The sequence below is a fragment of the Anabas testudineus genome, chromosome 15 (genome assembly GCF_900324465.2).
Source record: "Anabas testudineus chromosome 15, fAnaTes1.2, whole genome shotgun sequence".
In the NCBI taxonomy this organism is placed as follows: Eukaryota; Metazoa; Chordata; class Actinopteri; order Anabantiformes; family Anabantidae; genus Anabas; species Anabas testudineus.
This window is the reverse complement of record NC_046624.1, coordinates 11,332,011-11,351,230: the sequence shown is the minus strand read 5'-3', so window position 1 is coordinate 11,351,230 and position 19,220 is coordinate 11,332,011. Positions and strand designations below refer to the sequence as shown.

Genomic DNA, 19,220 nt, shown 5'->3' with positions numbered 1-19,220 from the left:
ATGGAGCCGGAGGGGACCACAGAGGGACAAGCCCCTAATTTGGCTCAATCCGCCGCCTCCAAACTGTCCCAGATGGGCCAAAGAACTAAACAACTGGGCAATGTAATCAAAGACCCAGATCGGCAGAAAAGGATTATTCTAATAATAGTTTGTACAGCACTTTTGTTAGACAACATGCTTTACATGGTAATTGTACCAATTATACCCGATTACCTTGAAGGGCTACAGAACGCAGCGGAACATGCCCAAGATGCTGCATCGCACACGAACTCCACTAACAGCACCGTGCCCAGAGTGGCCAAGGGGAACTTCGACTTACAGATAGGTATTCTTTTTGCCTCCAAGGCCATCCTGCAGCTGCTGGTGAACCCACTAAGCGGCACCTTCATAGACAGGGTCGGCTATGATATCCCACTTTTCATCGGGCTCAATATCATGTTTCTGTCCACTTTCATTTTTGCCTTCGCTGAAAACTATGCCACTCTGTTCCTGGCGCGCAGCATGCAGGGCCTCGGCTCTGCTTTCGCGGACACCTCAGGGATCGCGCTGATCGCGGACAGGTACACGGAGGAGGCTGAGAGAAGCAAAGCGCTGGGTATCGCCTTGGCCTTCATCTCTTTCGGAAGTCTTGTTGCGCCCCCCTTTGGAGGAGTCCTATATGAATTTGCAGGAAAGCGGGTGCCCTTCCTGATTCTGGCCTGTATCTGCCTCGCTGATGGCGCATTGTGTCTGACTGTGTTAAAACCTTTCTCTAACCGAGAGAGAGAAAACATGCCAGTGGGTACACCTATATATAAACTGATGATTGACCCTTACATAGCTGTAGTGGCTGGTGCTTTAACAATTTGTAACATCCCACTGGCTTTTCTTGAACCCACTATTGCCAAATGGATGGAGGAAACCATGCATGCCAGTCAGTGGGAGATTGGCATGACATGGTTCCCCGCCTTCTTCCCTCATGTTTTAGGTGTGTATCTAACTGTCAAATTAGCCGCAAAATATCCTCATCTCCAGTGGTTTTACGGAGCTATAGGTATGGTGTTTATAGGCGCCAGTTCCTGCACAGTGCCAGCCTGTAAAAACTTTGGACAGCTCATGATCCCGCTGTGCGGAATCTGTTTTGGCATCGCCTTCGTGGATACGGCGCTCCTTCCAACGCTGGCTTTCCTGGTGGATGTGCGTCACGTATCAGTTTATGGCAGCGTGTACGCCATAGCAGACATCTCTTACTGTGTGGCCTATGCCCTGGGGCCCGTAGCGGCTGGACAGATAGTGCACAATCTGGGCTTTGTTCAGCTCAACTTAGGCATGGGCCTCGCCAATGTACTTTACGCACCCGCGCTCCTTCTGTTGAAGAATGTCACACAGATGAAGCCCTCTTTCTCCGAGAGGAACATGCTCCTGGATGATGGCCCGACAGGGCTGTATGACACGATTAAGATGGAGCAACGAGAGAAGAAGAGAAAGGGTTTGTGTACAACGATCGACGAGAATGGCATTGAAACCTTTGCGCAACGGTCACATTCGGAGGAGGAATCCTCTGGAGGAGAATACGCGTAAAAGACCTTTAACTATGTGTGTAACACTATCGAAGTGCCCATGTAGAGTTGTGTGCATCCCATCAGATCCAATCAATTGCATAACACGTTTAGCATTGTGTATTAACACCAGTTATGTACTGACTTTGGTGACAATTCCTCCGGGTTCTGTCAAATCAAGCAGCGTAAAAGTTTTTGCAGTAGAAAGGCGCTGGCTGGCGTGTGTGAGAGTATTGTGAAAGATTTGTTGAGTTAAATGTCTATTCATTACCAATATTTATCACTGTATCAGAAACAGACTCATATTGTATTCAGGGATTATGTGTAAGTGTAAAGAAAAAAGAATTATAATAATGAATATGTCTTTCAGTGTAATCTGTCTGTATTTCGCCAGAGTTGTGCTGCTAAACTTAATATGCAATATTGTGTCACACGGCAGTTTCAGAAAGATACAACAGATGGAACTGAAGTGAAATCTGCGTCTTTTTGGTTCATGTTGTTTCTTTTGGATGGTGTGCTTCTGGAATGCATAGCCTCATTGTATGATCTGCGACTGTACATACATGTATATTCATGTATATAATTAAACAATATCATGTGAATGATACAGTTTGCGGTTTATTCCTTCTATAAAAGTTATTTGTTTGGGGTAAATGACGATTTCCTTTAATTCTACAACAAAGGAATCCACAAAATTTGCAAAATAATACAGTGATACTTTAAAAATATGGTTATAATTTAATCGCAGAGTGCGGAATTTTCACTTTTCCTGGATTTTTTGCCTTTGCTTAAGCCAGTAAATATTATTAAGGGCTCATACTTTGTAGTTTTGCGATACTTATTACTGTAGTAAAATAGAACATCCAATAACTAAATAGTCGTAATACCTAAGTCAATTATAAAGACTGATTAAAAATAGATTTAGAACCAAATCCAGTAATTACTTAATGTGGGATCCAGCTGTGGCTCCTGTGTGTAAAATAAATCAACAGTTTGTCAAAGCGTCTGTGCCTGTCCAAATTGCAAATCCTTGCATACAATATTACATACACAACGCAAATTAAAACAGCTACAAGTAAGAGAAGGAAGCAATGCATGAGCTCAAATTGCTCAACAAGGAGTCCAGAGGAAGACATTCGTGCAAAATACATCCGAACTGTTGTTGCGCACAGCGTGTGAAGGTCTAAATCGTTGAGTCGTGTCTAAATAAGCTCGGGTGAGGATGAAAAGTGCCAAATAAACTTCTCGGCGAATAGCAGGACTTCTGGGAGGAGCTTAGCTGCCAGGAGGGTGAGATACCTTCTCAACATCTCTCCTGAGCAGGCGAGGGAGTTGTTCTCTTGCCATGCTGGGGACTGAAAGATGCTCAAAAGATCCAAGTAGTGAAATTTAAAAAAGAAATCCTGCCAGAAATGGATTCAAGTCAAGATGGACAAATCTAAACTTCTTGTTTGAGTCCTCGGGAGGAGCGGGGCTGTTTTTGTCTCTGGTGAGTAAAACATTTCAATAGTGTGTGATGGATTATTTTTACTTTGGTAAATGTATTAGAATTAGTTACAGCAGCCTGTCAGCATTTGTTAGCGTTGATGAGCAATGCAGAACATAATACTGCCCGTTCCTGTCTTGTTATCACAGGGATGCATTTGTATTTGTCTTCTTCTTCTTCATTTGTCTTAATTATCCAAACAAGAGTGCAACGTTTAAAGACGAGTGGGCTCGCACTGTCAGTCATTTAAAAGTGCCCTCATTTGCATTCATTTGATGCTGATGATATAGGTTTTAGGGAAGGACACAGCCTGTCTCAATAATCAGCATCACAGCCCCTGTGCTCCGTCAACATGCCAGTTCTGGACCGAGAGCCCCCCAAAGCTTTAGCGGGCTCAGAGGTAAAAATATCATGTGTCATTTATTTTGACATGAAATCTATTTCACTGGAATATACATCACCTAACTATATGCATATACATATTTTACAATCAATAAGGACATCCTTTAAAAATTATTTTGCATGAAGGTTTAAAATTAAATTGTACAGGATGTCTTTTTTTAGCCTAAATATTCTCTAACTCTGAGTTAAGTGAATTAATTGTTAATAATTCTGACTTGTAGTTTTTTCAGTCAAACAATACACTTAAAATGTATTAACATTATTGCTTAGCTAAATACTTCTTAACAAAAACATGTAGGTGTTATTGGAGCTTCTCTACATGTTGAGCTGATGTGCAGACAGTGCAGAGTGTAGTAGGGTGATGAGAGTGTTTCCTCCCTCACACTGCAGGGCCTGGCAAAGCTGCCACTCCCTGCCCTGAAGGACACTCTGGACATGTACCTGAGGTGCATGAAGCACCTGCTCACAGAAGAACAGTTTAACAAGACCCAACATCTAGTGAAGGAGTTTGGAGCCCCTGGAGGGGTGGGGGAGCTACTGCAGAGCAAACTCGTGGAAAGGAGGGAGAGCAAGGCAAACTGGGTAAATAAAATCAAAGAGTAATGTCTTGTGGAGACAAAATCAAATTAACAACGAATAGTAGAGATAGCAACTCAAATCACTGTGTGACAAATGGAAAGTATGTTTGAATAATCTACATTATTCTCATTTAAAGTGCAGACAAATTATGCAGCAAATTACACTGTGTTGAGATTTAAGTGATCATTAATCATTGTTTACATTACTGGAAAACATTTTGACCCCTGTAAATCCACATCTCATCTTGTGTTTTACATGCTTGCAATCGTGTCCCCATTACTTCCAAATTCCTTCATTTCCCCCTGCAGGTGTACGACTACTGGCTAAATGACATGTACCTGAATAATAGACTGGCTCTGCCCATCAATTCCAGTCCTGCAATGGTCTTTCCACAACAGAGCTTTAGGGCCTCCATCGACTCTTTAAGGTATAAGGTACTGCAGAACAAAGACAAATGAGTCATGAGACAAAACCTCAAAGTGTGACATAATAACACAGGACAGATAGTAATCCAGTAGTGAGAGTGATCTTTTTGTCAGAGTCAGGTAACAAGTCATCCCTTGTTACCCAACCTCTGCACGACACCCATTAAAGAACAAGCTGTAATGTTCACGATTTTTTTTTTTTTTTAAATCAGAAAGATATCAAGTGACAGGCATTTTGTACTGTTTCCAGCATGAAGAGTTTAATAAATGATTTTGAACAGAATAAATTGATCATAGACCAGCTTTGATTGATTACAGCAAACTGAATACATCCCTGCTCACACAGATGGATAGGATAAATTACCTTGAGCGCTGAGAGGCCAGGCAAGGCGATTGGTGGCAAGGCTCACAGACACTGAAGGCTGTGGTTTGGTTAAAGTGGCATTGATCTGAGACTTGCTCCTTAACCACATGATTTACATGAAGCAGTTACACTGTTAAGTGAGATATAGCTTTACAATAAATCAAGAACAAGGCCAAATACAGAGAATAATTAGCTCAACAGCATGTGTGTGTATCGTAAAAGAATTTAACAAAGCAATGATTTTGCTTTTTAGGTTTGCCGCACACTTAATTTCTGGCATTTTGGAGTACAAGACTTTACTCGACACGTAAGTTAACGTGCAATGCGAGCACAAATTGTAGCAGACTATGTTCATAAACAGGTGTAGCAGCTGTGTTTTTCCCATGTGTGCAGACGTGCCCTGCCTGTAGACTGTGCTAGGGGCCAGCTGGCTGGAACCCCTCTGTGCATGGACCAGTACTATCGTCTCTTCACTTCCTACCGCCTACCAGGGCCTGAGAGGGACACACTAGTGGCCCAGGAGAGTAGTGTCATGCCAGAACCGGAACACATTATTGTTGCTTGTAAGAACCAGGTCAGACAAAGTGAAAAACAAAACTGCCATAGACTAGTTATCACAGAGATGTACATGATGACATCCTGTTTCCTGTCCTGTTCAATCTGAACCTCTGCCTAGTTCTTTGTGCTGGATGTGGTGATCAACTTCCGCCGACTGAATGAAAGAGATTTGCTGACACAGCTGGAGAAAATTGTCAAGATGGCTGACAACGAAGAAGAGCTGCTCCCACCTATTGGTCTTCTCACTTCAGATGGGCGAACAGAGTGGGCAGAGTCACGCAGTGTGCTCATGAGAGGTCCGTTTCAAAATAACCTCTAACGTCAGGTGAATGTCAGTGTCTCCAAATTGAATTGTTTCTACTCATTATCTTCTAGAGTCTACAAACAGGGACTCTCTGGACATGATCGAGCGTTGTCTGTGTCTGGTTTGTCTTGATGACGCCAGTGGTCCTGAGCTGAGTGACAGCGCACGTGCCATGTTGATGCTGCACGGAGGAGGACCGGCCAAGAATGGCGGCAACCGTTGGTACGACAAGCCCATGCAGGTCTGTGAGCACAGTTACCATGTGAGGCTGTTATCCTCCTGCACAAGCATGTTTGAGAACTGGTTAAATAAAGATTACTGAAGAAAGAAAAGAGAATGAGAAAGGAAATGACTTACAACTTTATTGAATATAGCACGATGGTGTCAGTTTGTTGTAGGAGCTGACGGCTGTTGTGGAGTCGTGTGTGAACACTCCCCATTCGAAGGAATTGTCCTTGTCCAGTGCACAGAGTATCTTCTGAAATACATGTAAGGATTTTAATCCATTTGGATCTTTGAAATGCTAAATGTATGCTTTGAAACTGCAATTAAGTTCTGAAGGAATGCTAAGTTACTTTATATCCCTGTGTGACATCAGGATTGGCAGCCCATCAAAGCTGGTCAGAGCTGCAAGTGTGAGCGAGCTGCCTGCACCTCGCAGACTGCGCTGGAAATGTACTCCAGAGATTCACAAATGTCTCGCCTCTTCTGCTGACACACTGAAGAGGTCTTGGTTAACTTTGGTTTCTATACAGTCCAACAAATCAATAACGGCTCAAATCAACATTTCCTCTTACTGTATTTCCTCAGGCTGGTGAGAAATCTGGACATAAACGTTCACAAATTCTATGAATATGGAAAAGAGTTCATCAAGAAGCAGAAAATGAGTCCAGATGCTTACATCCAGGTTGCTCTTCAGTTAGCCTACTACCGGTAAGAAAAATCACATCACTACAGCAGTCAGTCTCACATGTCATATTAACCCAGACCTCCAAGCCACAAGGCTTTTACTTTGTGTATTACTCTAGATGTCATGGTAGACCAGTGTCAACCTATGAGAGTGCTTCCATACGACGTTTTCAGCAGGGCAGAGTGGACAACATCCGCTCTGCCACACCCGAAGCCCTGGCTTTTGTAAAAGCAATGACTGATGGGAAACTCAGCACAAGTGTAAGATGTCTCACTGTGGAACTGTCAATTTCCTTTGGTTGTTGCTCTGCTGTAAATAAGACAGATTTCCTAGTCTAATACTGATTGTCAGTTGTTTCCTTCTCCAGGATAAAGAAAAGATGGAGCTGTTACAAGGTGCCATAAATGCCCAGACAAAGTACATGATTCTGGTAGCTATTCTCCAATCTTGTCCACAGATATCGAGTCATACAATGTTGATTTTTAATTATTATCAAAGAAAATACAATAACATACATTTTGTTTTTCAGGCTATTACAGGTCTGGCAATAGACAATCACCTGCTAGGACTACGTGAAATTGCACATGAACTGAAGATAGAGAAGCCAGAAATATTCAATGATGAAGGATATCTCATCAGTAATCAGTTTGTTCTCTCTACAAGTCAGGTACAGGTACATTTTAATAAAATACCAGTTTCAGGTTTTGCTTTTGTAATTGCTAGACATCATAACTCTACAGCAGCATTTGAGTGCAATGGTAAAAGCACAGCACTGAAGCAGTGACTCTTCCCTCAGGTCCCGACTACTGTTGAGATGTTTTGCTGCTATGGACCCGTCGTTCCAAATGGATATGGAGCGTGCTATAACCCTCAGTCAGAGCACATTATCTTCTCTGTGTCCAGTTTCCACGAGAGCTCACAGACATGTTCAGCAGAATTTGTCAAGTGTCTTGTGCAGGGACTCTTGCACATGAGGGATCTGTGCAACAACTGCAACTCTAGCTCGAAAATGACGGAGCGGAAACAATGTCAGACGCTGGAAACCCACACGCAAACAGAAACAAACTGGCAAAACAAAAAACCACAGAGACCTTCGGACTTGACCAAGAATCAGCAAACACTACCACAGGTTGTGGTGAAGACAGAAGACCAGACTAGAGCGGAGGCTCAAACCCAGACTTCATCGCAGGGAGAAGCACAAGGTTTGGAGAACGGAAGTAAACGATAAAAAGTCAGCACTGATGGAGTAACTTTTATTGTGTGTTTGTGGTTATACAATGTATTTCCGTTGAGTACTTCTTAAAATATACACTATAACTGTGATGCAAAATAATCTGTAGAATTGATTATAACCATTTTTATTCTTAGGAATATCAGAGGTGTGTGATACTTTCTGTGGCTGTTTCAATAATATCCAAGCAAGGCAGGAATTGAATTACTACTACACATAGATGAACACTTGAGCCAATTTTGAGCTCTTGATCATTGTTTTGCACTTAATCGAGATTAGTGAGCCAACGATAAGACTGCATTTATTGTTAGATGACTACCTGAGCTAGAAATAATGTTGACGGGAAATGAGCAAACATTAAAATGGGGGAAAAAAGGAAATGCAATCCTCGAGATTCATTCTCTCACTTACATATCAGTTTGTCTATGAAGCCTGTCAGTCAGTTTGACAAAGCATAACTCGTATGTGACTTATGAAAAATGGCCAGTTGTCTCAGTATATGTCAACCTCCTAAATGCATGCTGCTATTTAATCATTTTCTGAAGATTACGATACATTGGGAATCTTCTATGCAACTGTCAGTTGTGCTGTCTTCATTAACTGTTGTCTATTGTATCAACAGTGTGTATGTATTACTTATATGTTTGTTTTAAAAAGTATCTTTATAAAATAATGTATACGCTAAATTAAAAATGCCAAATACTGTGCTTGTGTACATAATACCTATTAGTTTAAAAATGTGAAGTGATCAAACGTGTAAATTTATGAGCAGAATATATCAATTCAGTTATTTATTTTTGTATGATATAATCTAATGTTGCAGGGTTTAAATGTAAGTTTGAAAAGGAACTTACTAACCAGAGGTGACCACTGTGTTTATCAAGATATTGTATTCATATAGAGTATCATTGAACATTAAAGCAAAGGAAAAAAAACTAAACAAACCAAGGACTCCTGTGCATCTTTGCTGCTCATACAGTAGATCACTACTATTTGTGTTTGGATAGAAAAACTGTCACATTCACCTAATGAACATTACAGGTGCTGAAGCTGAAGCAACTGAGCATTTCAGCAGATGCTCTAATGATGCCACTTTATTAGAGACATCCACCACACATTCACATTCACACCTTTCACTTCATGTATGCGCCACTTCTTCTGGGTGGCAGATGAAGTGCTTTTTAAAGAGGCAACATACTTCAGACTCTCACGTTGTTGTGAACCATTTCAGCTTGAACTGTGGCTGTCAGGAGGTCTAATTACGACTAGTTAATGATGAACAGAGTCCAGCTGTTGGTGTTGGCAACAGGCGTATTGTTTGGCACAGTTACCCAGGTAACCAACACCAACAATGCCGGTAAGCGCGCAGGTGACGCTCTGCTACGGACCTTATGAATCCAGCGGAGTCGTCCAGCACAGGACGGTCCGACTGCAGGGTCTCCAGGGTATAGTATGGCTCTTCTCCTCTGTGGATACCATGTGGGACATGTGCATGCTGTCTCTCTCCCCTGGTCAAACACTGTGCGTCCCCACTCGTTTGCAGCCGCCCTGAGAGCGCGCGGCCACCGGTGCGTGTTGGAGGAAACCAGCGACTGGAACCTGGTGGAGCTGGTTGTCAGCGGGGAGCTCGTCTTCAGGTGTCACATAAAGCAGCTGCACTTTGGTGAGTTTTTTTTTTTTTTTTTTTTGGAGGGGTCTGATCTTGACGCACGACCACCACGCTTGCGTGTGACCTCATGCTGACTGTGTGATGTCACAGCATGTCATGTTTGGTTTTGTCTGAAGGTGGAGACGGGAAACTGGATCCTGTTTGCAAACAGGCCGTAACCGCTGTAGAGGACGCTTACTGAAGATAACCAACCTGGCTGATTATAAAAACACCCATGAATATACGGTGCAGAGCTCTTTTGTGCCTTTTCCAATGAATGACCTATACTCACTGGCTACTTTCTGAGGTTCACCTGTACAATCTACTGCAGATCACAGCAGCTCTACCACTGTGGGTAGGACTAAGCATTTCCAGTCATATAGATGGGACAATGCCAACATTTCACTATGGGCATGGTTTACTAGTTGATCTGTGAGCCATAGCCCCCTGTGCACTTAAGTTGCATAATGTACTAGGAACTTGGAGGAAAGATGTGAAGAATCAACAGGCGCCTAAGCAATTTAAAAGAGATCCATTAAGATTTAGATCAATTTTACCAATAAAATTAAACTGTGTTTTACAACCAAACACAAAGCTGAACTTAAACATGCAGTATTTTATTTCACATTTTATTATTTATTATTATCATTATTATAAGTCCTTGGATAAACCTCTTTTAAGGGCATTAAATATGTCAAACAGTGGGTGCACATGGCTTATTGTTGATTATCCCAGCTGTAAGTGAGACAATGTGAGCTTCAGTGTTGTTATAGAGGAAGCGTATTGTTTTGAAGCATTTCTAAGCAGAGTAGTAACTAATATCAGTTCTGCTAAATACCTCGAGATTTTAATTTGACAACCAAATGTCAATAGTGCTCTCAAAACATCCAAGGCTTTGCTGTGCTTATATGTGTGTGCGTCCCTCAGCCTCCAAAGAGGAAGCTGAGCCTTATGTCCTAAGTAGAAAATATGGCTGCAAGTCTCTGTGCCAGCTGGCTCATGTCTCCTGGTGAAGTGATGTGTGACAACAAACACACACTCCTTCACTCACAGCTAAGGTAGCCATGGTAAATAAAGGAACAAAATCTACTGATGTGTTTAATTTCAAACAGTTTTTAAACCTGATTCATGTTCTTTGTTACACCAGTCTCTTATGTGTGCATCTCATGCCTTCTGCTAACGTCTGTTCAGGTCTGAAGATGATAATGTCTACCTCCAAATTCCGTTGTTTTCTCTCTTTAGCCAGTTCACAATAGACTTTCCCAGTGCAGAAGATCCCCCTCTTCACTTGGACTTGCAGGACCATCATCAGGAACAAACCTTAGTTTAGTTAATTGAATTAATTTAGTGCATACATACTGTACATTGAACATGGCGTGTTCACTGTACAGTAGTTGTACCAATACTTACAACACATTCTTGTTCGTAAGAAAACCCACCATTGGCGAGATCATCAAAACTGGACCTTGCATCTGGGTGCCTCTGCAGAGACTCTGAAGTGAATATAATCAGCTGTGAAAAAAGGAAAGAGAAAAGTTTCTGTCAGTGACAAACAACAGATTGATTCTGTCATCCATATCTTCATTGAAAACTCCAGAGATAAAAGTTTTTATCTCTTTTCACGCTAATTTGTTGCCACCATATAGCACGCAACATCAGCATTGGGAAAACAAAACATTTCTTTAACAATCAAATAATTAAAACCCTTTGTGCTCAGCCAGCCAAGTCCAGAAATTCTGAGATTTTCATAAAAAACAAACAATATAATTCCCTATTGGCCCTCTCACTAATTTGCTCAGGAAGTAATTTTCTCATGCTTCGCAAAGCATTGCATTTATATGCAACAGGGGATCAGTTAAGACATTCACTGTGGCTGAAAACTGAGAGACTGAGAAAAGAGCTGTGCATATACAAAAGAAAAAAGAGAGAGAGAGAGAGAAATCTTTAATATCCCAAAACTTTATCCCCAAACTACAGCTAGTTTAGGGGTTCACAATGTTAAATAAGAACATAAAGCATCATTTGAGTTATGAATGATCTATTAAAAGTGATGCATGTTTCTGCAAACTGAGATTTTTTGTGCATGATTGGGATACAGTAATGTATCAATCAACAATAATTGTTAACGAAATGCGAAGATGAAAAAAATTTAATAGATATTAAGACATTATCTGCTTTCGTGTTTTCGTGTTGAATTATGGTGGAGATGATGTTCAGTCTCCACTGAACATATACAATTACAGAAGAATTATAAACTGTACTGTAGTCAAACAACATTTGACTTTATGTAGAACAAACTGTGTCCTACAGTCTATAAACTGTCTTTCAATCTTTCACATACACACACAGGAGGACAGAGAATAGTAATCCCTTAGTATGTTTCCACTAATAGTTTGATCAATATCCCATTTAAAGATGAATCTGGAAAGCCTCTGCTGACACAGCCCACTGTACTGTGCTTCCCTCTTCAAATGTTGCCTCATCCCTGCTGACCCTGAGTTAATGCTGAATACCAACACTTTGTAGGGCATAATAAAGGGACTTTTTTAGCTTTAAAGAAATTGGCAATCATCTCTTAGGCCATCACTGAAGTGGTCTTGACCTCAGCACAGCCACTGAAACAGAACGCTATTGGCAGCTAACATTAGAGCATTCGAACTGGTCAATGCAAAAACAAGCTCAACTGAGATCACAGTGATCGTTACACACAGCCACAAAGTGACTTATTCAGTGTCTCCAGTCTTACCTACACTTTGATAAGGAGCTGTTACAGACAGTGTAAAGAGCCTGGTTAGCCCAAAGGTGGTTCATGAGAACACAGATATGTTGATGGTGGTGCTACTTACAAAGATTAAGCAGCATTGAAAAAATCAATGTCATGATATAATCTGCTGCTAAGTAAGATATAGTATGTATTACACCTAGCAGACATTAATAAATGATGTGTGATATAAACTAAAACGATCTAATCTAACCTAATGATTAGTCATTAGTGTTTAGACGAAAACAAACTGCATAATCATATCATTTTCTGGAATAAACAACTGTCTTAGCAAAACTGATTCTTTAAAACGGTTCTTTACCCAGTAAATACAAGTTAAATGTGCACTTGCAAACACATAAAATCCTGTCCTAAAAGACACTCTGTGAACAGTTTCCTCTCTACTGGTCTTCAGACACTCTGAGGGGCCAACAAGAGTTGATGTGAGCAAAGAGCCAGGCTTTAACAAGCTCTGCCAGTTCGTTCGCTCACAGAGTAAGAATCAGCCTTCAAAAGCAGCTCGATCAGACAATCACTTAAACCCCTTTAACATCACTTTAGTGACATGTACACACAGAGACACACACACAGCACTAGAGGTTATGTAATGGTCAGACGGAAGAACTGCAGGAAATAAAATCTATTGATTATTATCTTTAATGTGATAAATTACCTCCTTGGAGACTAGATGATCATGATTTGAGTACTTTGAATAATATCATCCATAATTATGGACCAACGAGGGAACATAAGGTACTGTTTATACAAATGCAGGCACTTTCTCTTCAAGAAATAATTTGAATTAAAGAACATCAAGAGACACACATAAAGTCATGCTTCATTTTCTTTCTACACTCCAAAAAGGACACAGAAAATCTCATAACAATGAGGTCTTTATCTGGGGTTGCCCACCTCTTTCTTCATTCTTTTATTCACATATACCCAGAAACACAAACAGACATTTCCTGCGCCTGGGGCCCCCATTAGTAAGGGAAAGGGGCGCACAGCCCAGCGCATGTAACTCACCCAAACACAATGACTGAATCCATTACTCCACACTGTTACGTAGATCACAGAAACGCAAGCAGGTCCACTCAACTGTAACATGCCAATATGCTCAGCTGTTAAGTTGGGAAACAGAGTCATGGGGGATGGAAAAAGTACAGGTGGAAGAAAAACAAGGTGGTAACAACCAAAACAAAGGTAACTCAAAGAATAAAACTGACACCATAGACACCTAAAAGAATGAAATAAACAACAGGTGATGCATGTACTGTTTGACTGCTTTCATTTTCTTTCAGCCAGGAAAATTACCCTGCTAAAGGGGACAGCAGATATGGAGAAGTGAATGTCGGTGGTAAATGCAAGGAAAAAGAAAAAACCCTGTTGTTAGTGTGATGTATGTCACTGTGAGCTGGGGTGGTGGTGGGGGGGCACTGTCAGTGAATATGGGCTGGTGGAGAAATGATAGGGGACAGACGAGACAGGCGCAGTGAAAGGGGGAGCTGGTTTTGTTCATGTGTCATTCGTTCCATGCCACACCGTGACAACACCATGTGGGCTTCACAGATCCCAGGAGACTCTGCTGACGTCTTCTCTCTGTCCGACTATCTCTGTAGAACCCCTCCTCAATTACTTAATTCACTATCATTAAGAAGATATTCTTTCTTTAACTCCGTCAGGCATACTGACCCTGACAGGCTCAACAAACATTCTGAGCAACATCAACTTACAAGTCTTTGTGGGGCTGAGTGACATAGTTGGAATCATTACCACAGTATTAGTAGGGATTTCCAAAATCAGCATACACTCAGTGGCCACTTTATTAGTTACCCTATTCCAGTATAGTCCAATACATTCTTTTTTTTATCTTACCCTGATGGTAAAATCATATACTCTTCATTTAGGTAAATAACTAATTTAATACATTTTCATCGACAGTTCCTCAATGACCTGAACAACAGAAATATGTGCTGTAAAAATGTCTCATTTCATCACAGTATGATTCAGCTAAAAGTTGACAGTGACTTATCCCAGAGCTTTAGTACATCTCTGTAATGAAAGATGAAGCTAATTTGTGATGAGTGTGTGAGCTCATTCAGTAAGTGGGTAGATTATGACTCCACAAGGACTCCCAAGGTGTAAAAACCCAGATGTAAAAAGAAAAAAAAAAACAATATACTTAAAGCACTCTCTCTATTCAGTAATTACACTTGAGGTTTCTTTAACACAGCAGATCTGCTCGTTGGCCCATAGCTGAAACGCTAGATGACATTTTTTTATTTATGCAAAATAAAAAAAGTCATCTAGATCCCTGTGTCGATATTGACTCACCTAAAAAGGGCCATCTTTAAGAAGGGAATGGAAAGCCATGTATTCACCCAGAGCTCATGTCTGTCTGCTGATTTTTCACCCGCTCAGCTTGGCCACGCAACATACAGGACACACCTGGAGAACACATATACAGAGAAAACAAATAAATTATGAAAGAAAGATGAAACAAAGTTATGTCTTAGGTGGACACTGGAAAAGGGACTGATGAACTTTATTGTAAATAACAATACAAAAACCCTTGTGGCAGGGTTAACACCATCTGCTGTCAGGAAGGGGTCTGTTTAAAGTGATCAATTTTAATTTATTTAATACTGTGTGACACATACATGATAGAAAATATGCCAAAAATGAAGAAATTGTTTCACTCAGGTTTGTGTAGTTCACAAACCTTAAGCGTATTATTCAGGGGCATGTATCCTGGTATTACCTCTAGGACCTCTATTACTATCACTGCTAGCCTGTCTCCTGTAAAAAGCAGCTACACTCACTAGGGTGGATCTTAAAATCTTCCAGAGGCACTGAGCTCGCTCTCAGGCCAATGTGCTGCAGAACGTCCTAGTTCAGTCCAGAGGGGGACACAGTTCACGCTCTTGGGCTCTCCCTCTGTTTTCAAGAAATCTACACAGAGAGAGAGAGAAAGACAGCTTAATTCCAGCAGGAACACAAAGAATTAAGTACAAATGAACTGGATTTACTTTATTTGCCCACCAAATTATCAGGTTTTCTTATAACGTGAAGAGACATGAGCCAGTGTCAGACATGCCTCTTCGCATATGTTGACAATTTTCGCAACTTCCTCCAGCAACCACATTTGGTATTGTGAAAAAAGGACAATGGGTAATGCCACATAGTAACTGATGCAGAATGTTTTACCTTAATTAAAGGACGAAGCTGTTGAACCAAAACTGCATGTTTCTGTGTAGAGACAGCGAGAAAGAGGGTATATGCAGAGAAAGTTATAAGAGGTGGAAAAATTCTCCATCAGCAAGATAGCTCTGCAGTGCTACAGTATATTACAAATAGGCTTTTGTAATACTCCAAACAGCGGGCCACACAACAGAAAACAGTGTCCATCAAAATCCTGAAACTAGCACAGAGGTACTGAGGCATTTCTCTGACATGTGGGACGAAAAAACGTTTCAGAATGGATGTTGCAATGAATGACGCCAGAATATGAGGTCTACTTCAACTTCATTGAGCAATATATACTCTGTGAGGGATTGTGAGGTTAGGTGATTCAACTGAGGCAGCAAATTGAATCTCAAATACAGCAGTGCTGGCACAATATGTTTACTCGAAGGCTAGGGTAATATCTAACTGTGATTTAATGCACATAGTCCAGCAGATGGTGATACCAAATAAAACAGCATACAGTATCAGCTACCAACATACAGTATATTTAACAAGAGGAAACAGCATTAAATCACAAACCGCACATTCCTGCTGCATCACCACTTCGCCAGTGATGAGCTTGTATGAGTACTTTTTCAACACATGCTCCTGCCAACGGATCTGTTTGTACATCAGTGCCTAAGTGAACGTGGGCTCCATTTTATTATGGCTAAATCATCTGTAACAAACCTGTCAGAACACACACTTTAAAAACCAAATATATGCATGTCACAGACTAGGTCAGTGACGACATCCTTCTGAAGATGACCCCACACTCTGCAGCCGCCTGACAAATGTACTTGACAGACTCTGGGTCATCAGCATTCACATGGAAGATGGAGGCGTGAACAACCTGTGGGTGGGGTGAGGAGGCGAGCAGGCGTTAGGCAGACGTACCACATGCTGGATATACTGTTTGCATTACATACGTGACTTGACGTCAATGTTTACTCCCTCTCTTGTATTCTCCTAAATTGTGATTAAATAAATTCTATTCAGTCATAGTTATTTCTTGGAGAAGGAATTATTCTAATGCAATTTGAACATTTGTAGCTGTAATGAGGTGATAAGTTGATAACTGATCAAAACAATTCTGATTGTTGGTTAATGTTAAAGCCATTTATCAAGCATCCTTTATTATTCACAATTGTTTCCAGCTTCTCAGTATGAAGAAGCTGTGGACTTAATATGTTTTATGTCAATTAAATAAAACAAGTACTCTGAAGATGTCACCACGGGCTCTGGAAAATTGTCATGGCCATTTCTCATGCTTCAGATTGAAAGATTGTTCAGTCAAAATCTAAATATAATAACCAAAAGCTTAATTAATAATGAAAATAGCCATTAACTGCAGCACAAAGTCAGACTGCAGTGCTTCCAAACTCACAGCAAAGCACAGACTTACCGTAAATTAACCGACTAAATTAAAAATCAAAAACATAATCAGAGTTGATTTATTTGATGAAAACTGTAAAAATAAAGTGTGGGTAGATGAGCAAAAGATGGATTTGTAGATGCAGACAGTAAGGATGACCTAGGAAGAGACAGCATTAGTATCTGTACCCCACATAGGTTTTTGTTCTGACAAAGCCCACCTGAGAGAGCTGGTCAAGCTCAAGATCACAAGCAACATAGGAGGAGACAGGTGCAAATCATATTAGGAACACAGCAAAGACGAAGGGGGCCAAGAATAGACTTATGTACGCTCAGCTGGACAAATAAGAGGGCACAGAGGCTCTCATTAGCTTTCATTAGGGAACTATAGTCCTGGTGACAATACATAATGCAACGCTATGTCCTGACGTACACAGATGAAATCAGAACATCTCCCTCTCGGTCTCGGTCTCTCTCTCTCATCTTCACCAGCTATTACTGTAGCCTTCGATCGATTTCTCTGGCCATTCCACATCCTCCGATTGTCAGTCCACTAAATGAAATGAAGAAAGACAAGAGGTAGGCCTCAGATAAATGACAGCAGTAGGCTGACCAACCCGTATGTGAATTTGGAGAACATGAAGGGGCTTTTCATATAAAGACTATTAAGACTCTTAGGTCTGACGAGTTATGCTATCCTGGATTGGAGATGTTTGTATAAAATATGTATACATACACATATGTGTATAGTACGAACCCTCATGCTTCATATATTTGTCGACAAAGCCTTGACAAACCAATGTATGATTACAGCTGCAGTTAGATTTGACATCTGATGGAGAATAAGCTAACACTTAGTTATAAGTTGACTTCTCTGAGAAAGGAGCCCCGTGGGAGCGCTTTTATGTCTTTGTTCACAGTCACACACAGTCCCATTAAGACTGCAACAAGCTGGGAATAAAACTGACTCCTTTGCCAAAATACAGAATTTAATAAATCCCTTGGATACGTCCTCACATTAATTTAAGGGCAAGAGGAAATGTTACCACCTGTTTTGTTTAAGTAGTCTCTTTGATATTTCCATTTTCAAAAAGCAGCCGGGGTAAGTAGGTTAGAGTTAATCCTGCAATTTGCATAACCTTGTGCGGTGACAAACAAATTAAATATTCCTTTTAATGCAAGGACGCACGGTATAAACAGCTCCCATTGCTAGTGGCATCTGTTTTGGCAAGTCTGGTGGATTTTCCTTGACGCACTATTCACACACGTCGGAGATGTGAATGGTCAGCCACCAGTGGTTTGATGACATCTTTTAATTCTGTACACAGATACTGCTTTTACATTTAAAAAGGTGCTCGTGAGATATGAGATCAATTTTAACATTTGTAAACCTGTGTGTGTGTCTCTGTATGTGTGTCTTCCTACAGCTGGGCCGGCTGAGTGTTGAGTACCTGGTAAGCTCTAATGAGCGTGTGTACAGCCAGGTGGTCCTCTACCACTTTCTGTGCCATGTCTGGCGAGTGGGACAGCACTCGGCCCTGGAGCAGAGCGGAGGGGTGTCTTTCTCCCGCCTCAGCAGACGGACTGGAAGCTTGGATGTTACGGAAGAATGCATCCCAAGAAGACTACAACACAGGGAAAGACAGATCCAACAGAGACAAACAAATCCATCTCAAACATGGGCCAAAACCATCCCTGCTGCTTGGTGACTGATAGTGGATGAAACGTGTTTGGTGTTTTCGTGCTCTTTTAGTCGCAATGTAGCCACAAAGGAAAACAGGTTGGGCAGAAATCCATGATGCAGCTACAGCTAAAATGTAGGAGCCCCACATAGTATGTGCTGCTGTGTTTTCACATTTAATTATTGAATATTATTTTATTTGTCAGTGTGGAGAGAAATGACACATGTTGAACACTGTTACCTTATGAAGCTTTTTTTTTTTTATTGTCCTCCAGTCATGCAAAGTCTTCTCTGCATAGCTGAAGCTCTTTGTCACAGCTAAGAGAACAGGCACAGTCCCACACTGGCAGCCTTTCCAGGGACTAACCCAGTTTCTAACAGGGCCCGGCCACATCCCCACAGCCAGTGTCTCACACCCGCAACTACCGGAAACTGACTCATAGCAAGAGAAAGTAGGACGATAGCCATAAACATGGATTATTGGCTATATAACTATATACCTATTGCACCTATTACACCTTCAGACTGAGAAATGCCTTAGTGTCAAGTGACTTCACAGTTGGTTATGCACATATGGAACCATTCAATTGCACACAGCTTCATTATGGATTAAAAAGCGTGTTGTTTCGATGGGACTTCAACTGATGGAAGCTGAACAAAAAATGCACCCTGTCAGCTGTTGCCTGCTCTCTCTGCACAGCAAGCAGCCTACTGCACCCAAAGGTGCTAGTGGT

At 41.2% G+C, this 19,220-nt stretch overlaps 3 protein-coding genes across 4 annotated transcripts; all 3 read left to right on the top strand.

The window, feature by feature from the left end:
• Positions 1–2,081, top strand: slc18a3a (solute carrier family 18 member 3a). Its single transcript, XM_026353817.1, has one exon. The coding sequence runs from the start codon at positions 1–3 to the stop codon at positions 1,558–1,560; it is 1,560 nt and encodes a 519-aa protein (XP_026209602.1). The 3' UTR covers positions 1,561–2,081.
• Positions 2,082–3,346: 1,265 nt separating this feature from the next.
• On the top strand, positions 3,347–7,794 carry chata (choline O-acetyltransferase a). The gene is made up of 14 exons (XM_026354292.1): positions 3,347–3,424; positions 3,817–4,008; positions 4,314–4,432; positions 5,048–5,101; positions 5,188–5,368; positions 5,471–5,648; positions 5,728–5,897; positions 6,045–6,145; positions 6,255–6,383; positions 6,467–6,589; positions 6,685–6,826; positions 6,934–6,996; positions 7,096–7,233; positions 7,363–7,794. The coding sequence occupies exons 1-14, from the start codon at positions 3,377–3,379 to the stop codon at positions 7,792–7,794; spliced, it is 2,070 nt and encodes a 689-aa protein (XP_026210077.1). The 5' UTR covers positions 3,347–3,376.
• A 1,244-nt stretch (positions 7,795–9,038) lies between these two features.
• c15h10orf53 (chromosome 15 C10orf53 homolog) lies at positions 9,039–11,027 on the top strand. Of its 2 annotated transcripts, XM_026353819.1 has the most exons (4): positions 9,039–9,242; positions 9,341–9,460; positions 9,583–9,691; positions 10,688–11,027. In XM_026353819.1, exons 1-3 carry the CDS (start codon positions 9,149–9,151, stop codon positions 9,645–9,647), a joined length of 279 nt encoding a protein of 92 aa, XP_026209604.1. In that variant the 5' UTR covers positions 9,039–9,148; the 3' UTR covers positions 9,648–9,691; positions 10,688–11,027. The 2 variants fall into 2 exon arrangements, with proteins under 2 accessions (XP_026209604.1, XP_026209603.1); XM_026353818.1 differs by having other exon boundaries at positions 9,041–9,242; positions 9,583–11,027.
• The last annotated feature ends 8,193 nt before the right edge of the window (positions 11,028–19,220 follow it).

Bases quoted from the DNA above. Each gene is read 5' to 3' on its own strand.
- slc18a3a (XM_026353817.1), top strand. From the start codon at position 1: ATGGAGCCGGAGGGGACCACAGAGGGACAAGCCCCTAATTTGGCTCAA.
- chata (XM_026354292.1), top strand. From the start codon at position 3,377: ATGCCAGTTCTGGACCGAGAGCCCCCCAAAGCTTTAGCGGGCTCAGAG. The intron at 5,369-5,470 runs GTCAGACAAAGT...ACCTCTGCCTAG, and splicing joins TTGTTGCTTGTAAGAACCAG to TTCTTTGTGCTGGATGTGGT. The intron at 6,997-7,095 runs GTAGCTATTCTC...TTTGTTTTTCAG, and splicing joins AGACAAAGTACATGATTCTG to GCTATTACAGGTCTGGCAAT.
- c15h10orf53 (XM_026353819.1), top strand. From the start codon at position 9,149: ATGCCGGTAAGCGCGCAGGTGACGCTCTGCTACGGACCTTATGAATCC. The intron at 9,243-9,340 runs GTATAGTATGGC...ACTCGTTTGCAG, and splicing joins CCGACTGCAGGGTCTCCAGG to CCGCCCTGAGAGCGCGCGGC. The intron at 9,461-9,582 runs GTGAGTTTTTTT...TTTTGTCTGAAG, and splicing joins CATAAAGCAGCTGCACTTTG to GTGGAGACGGGAAACTGGAT.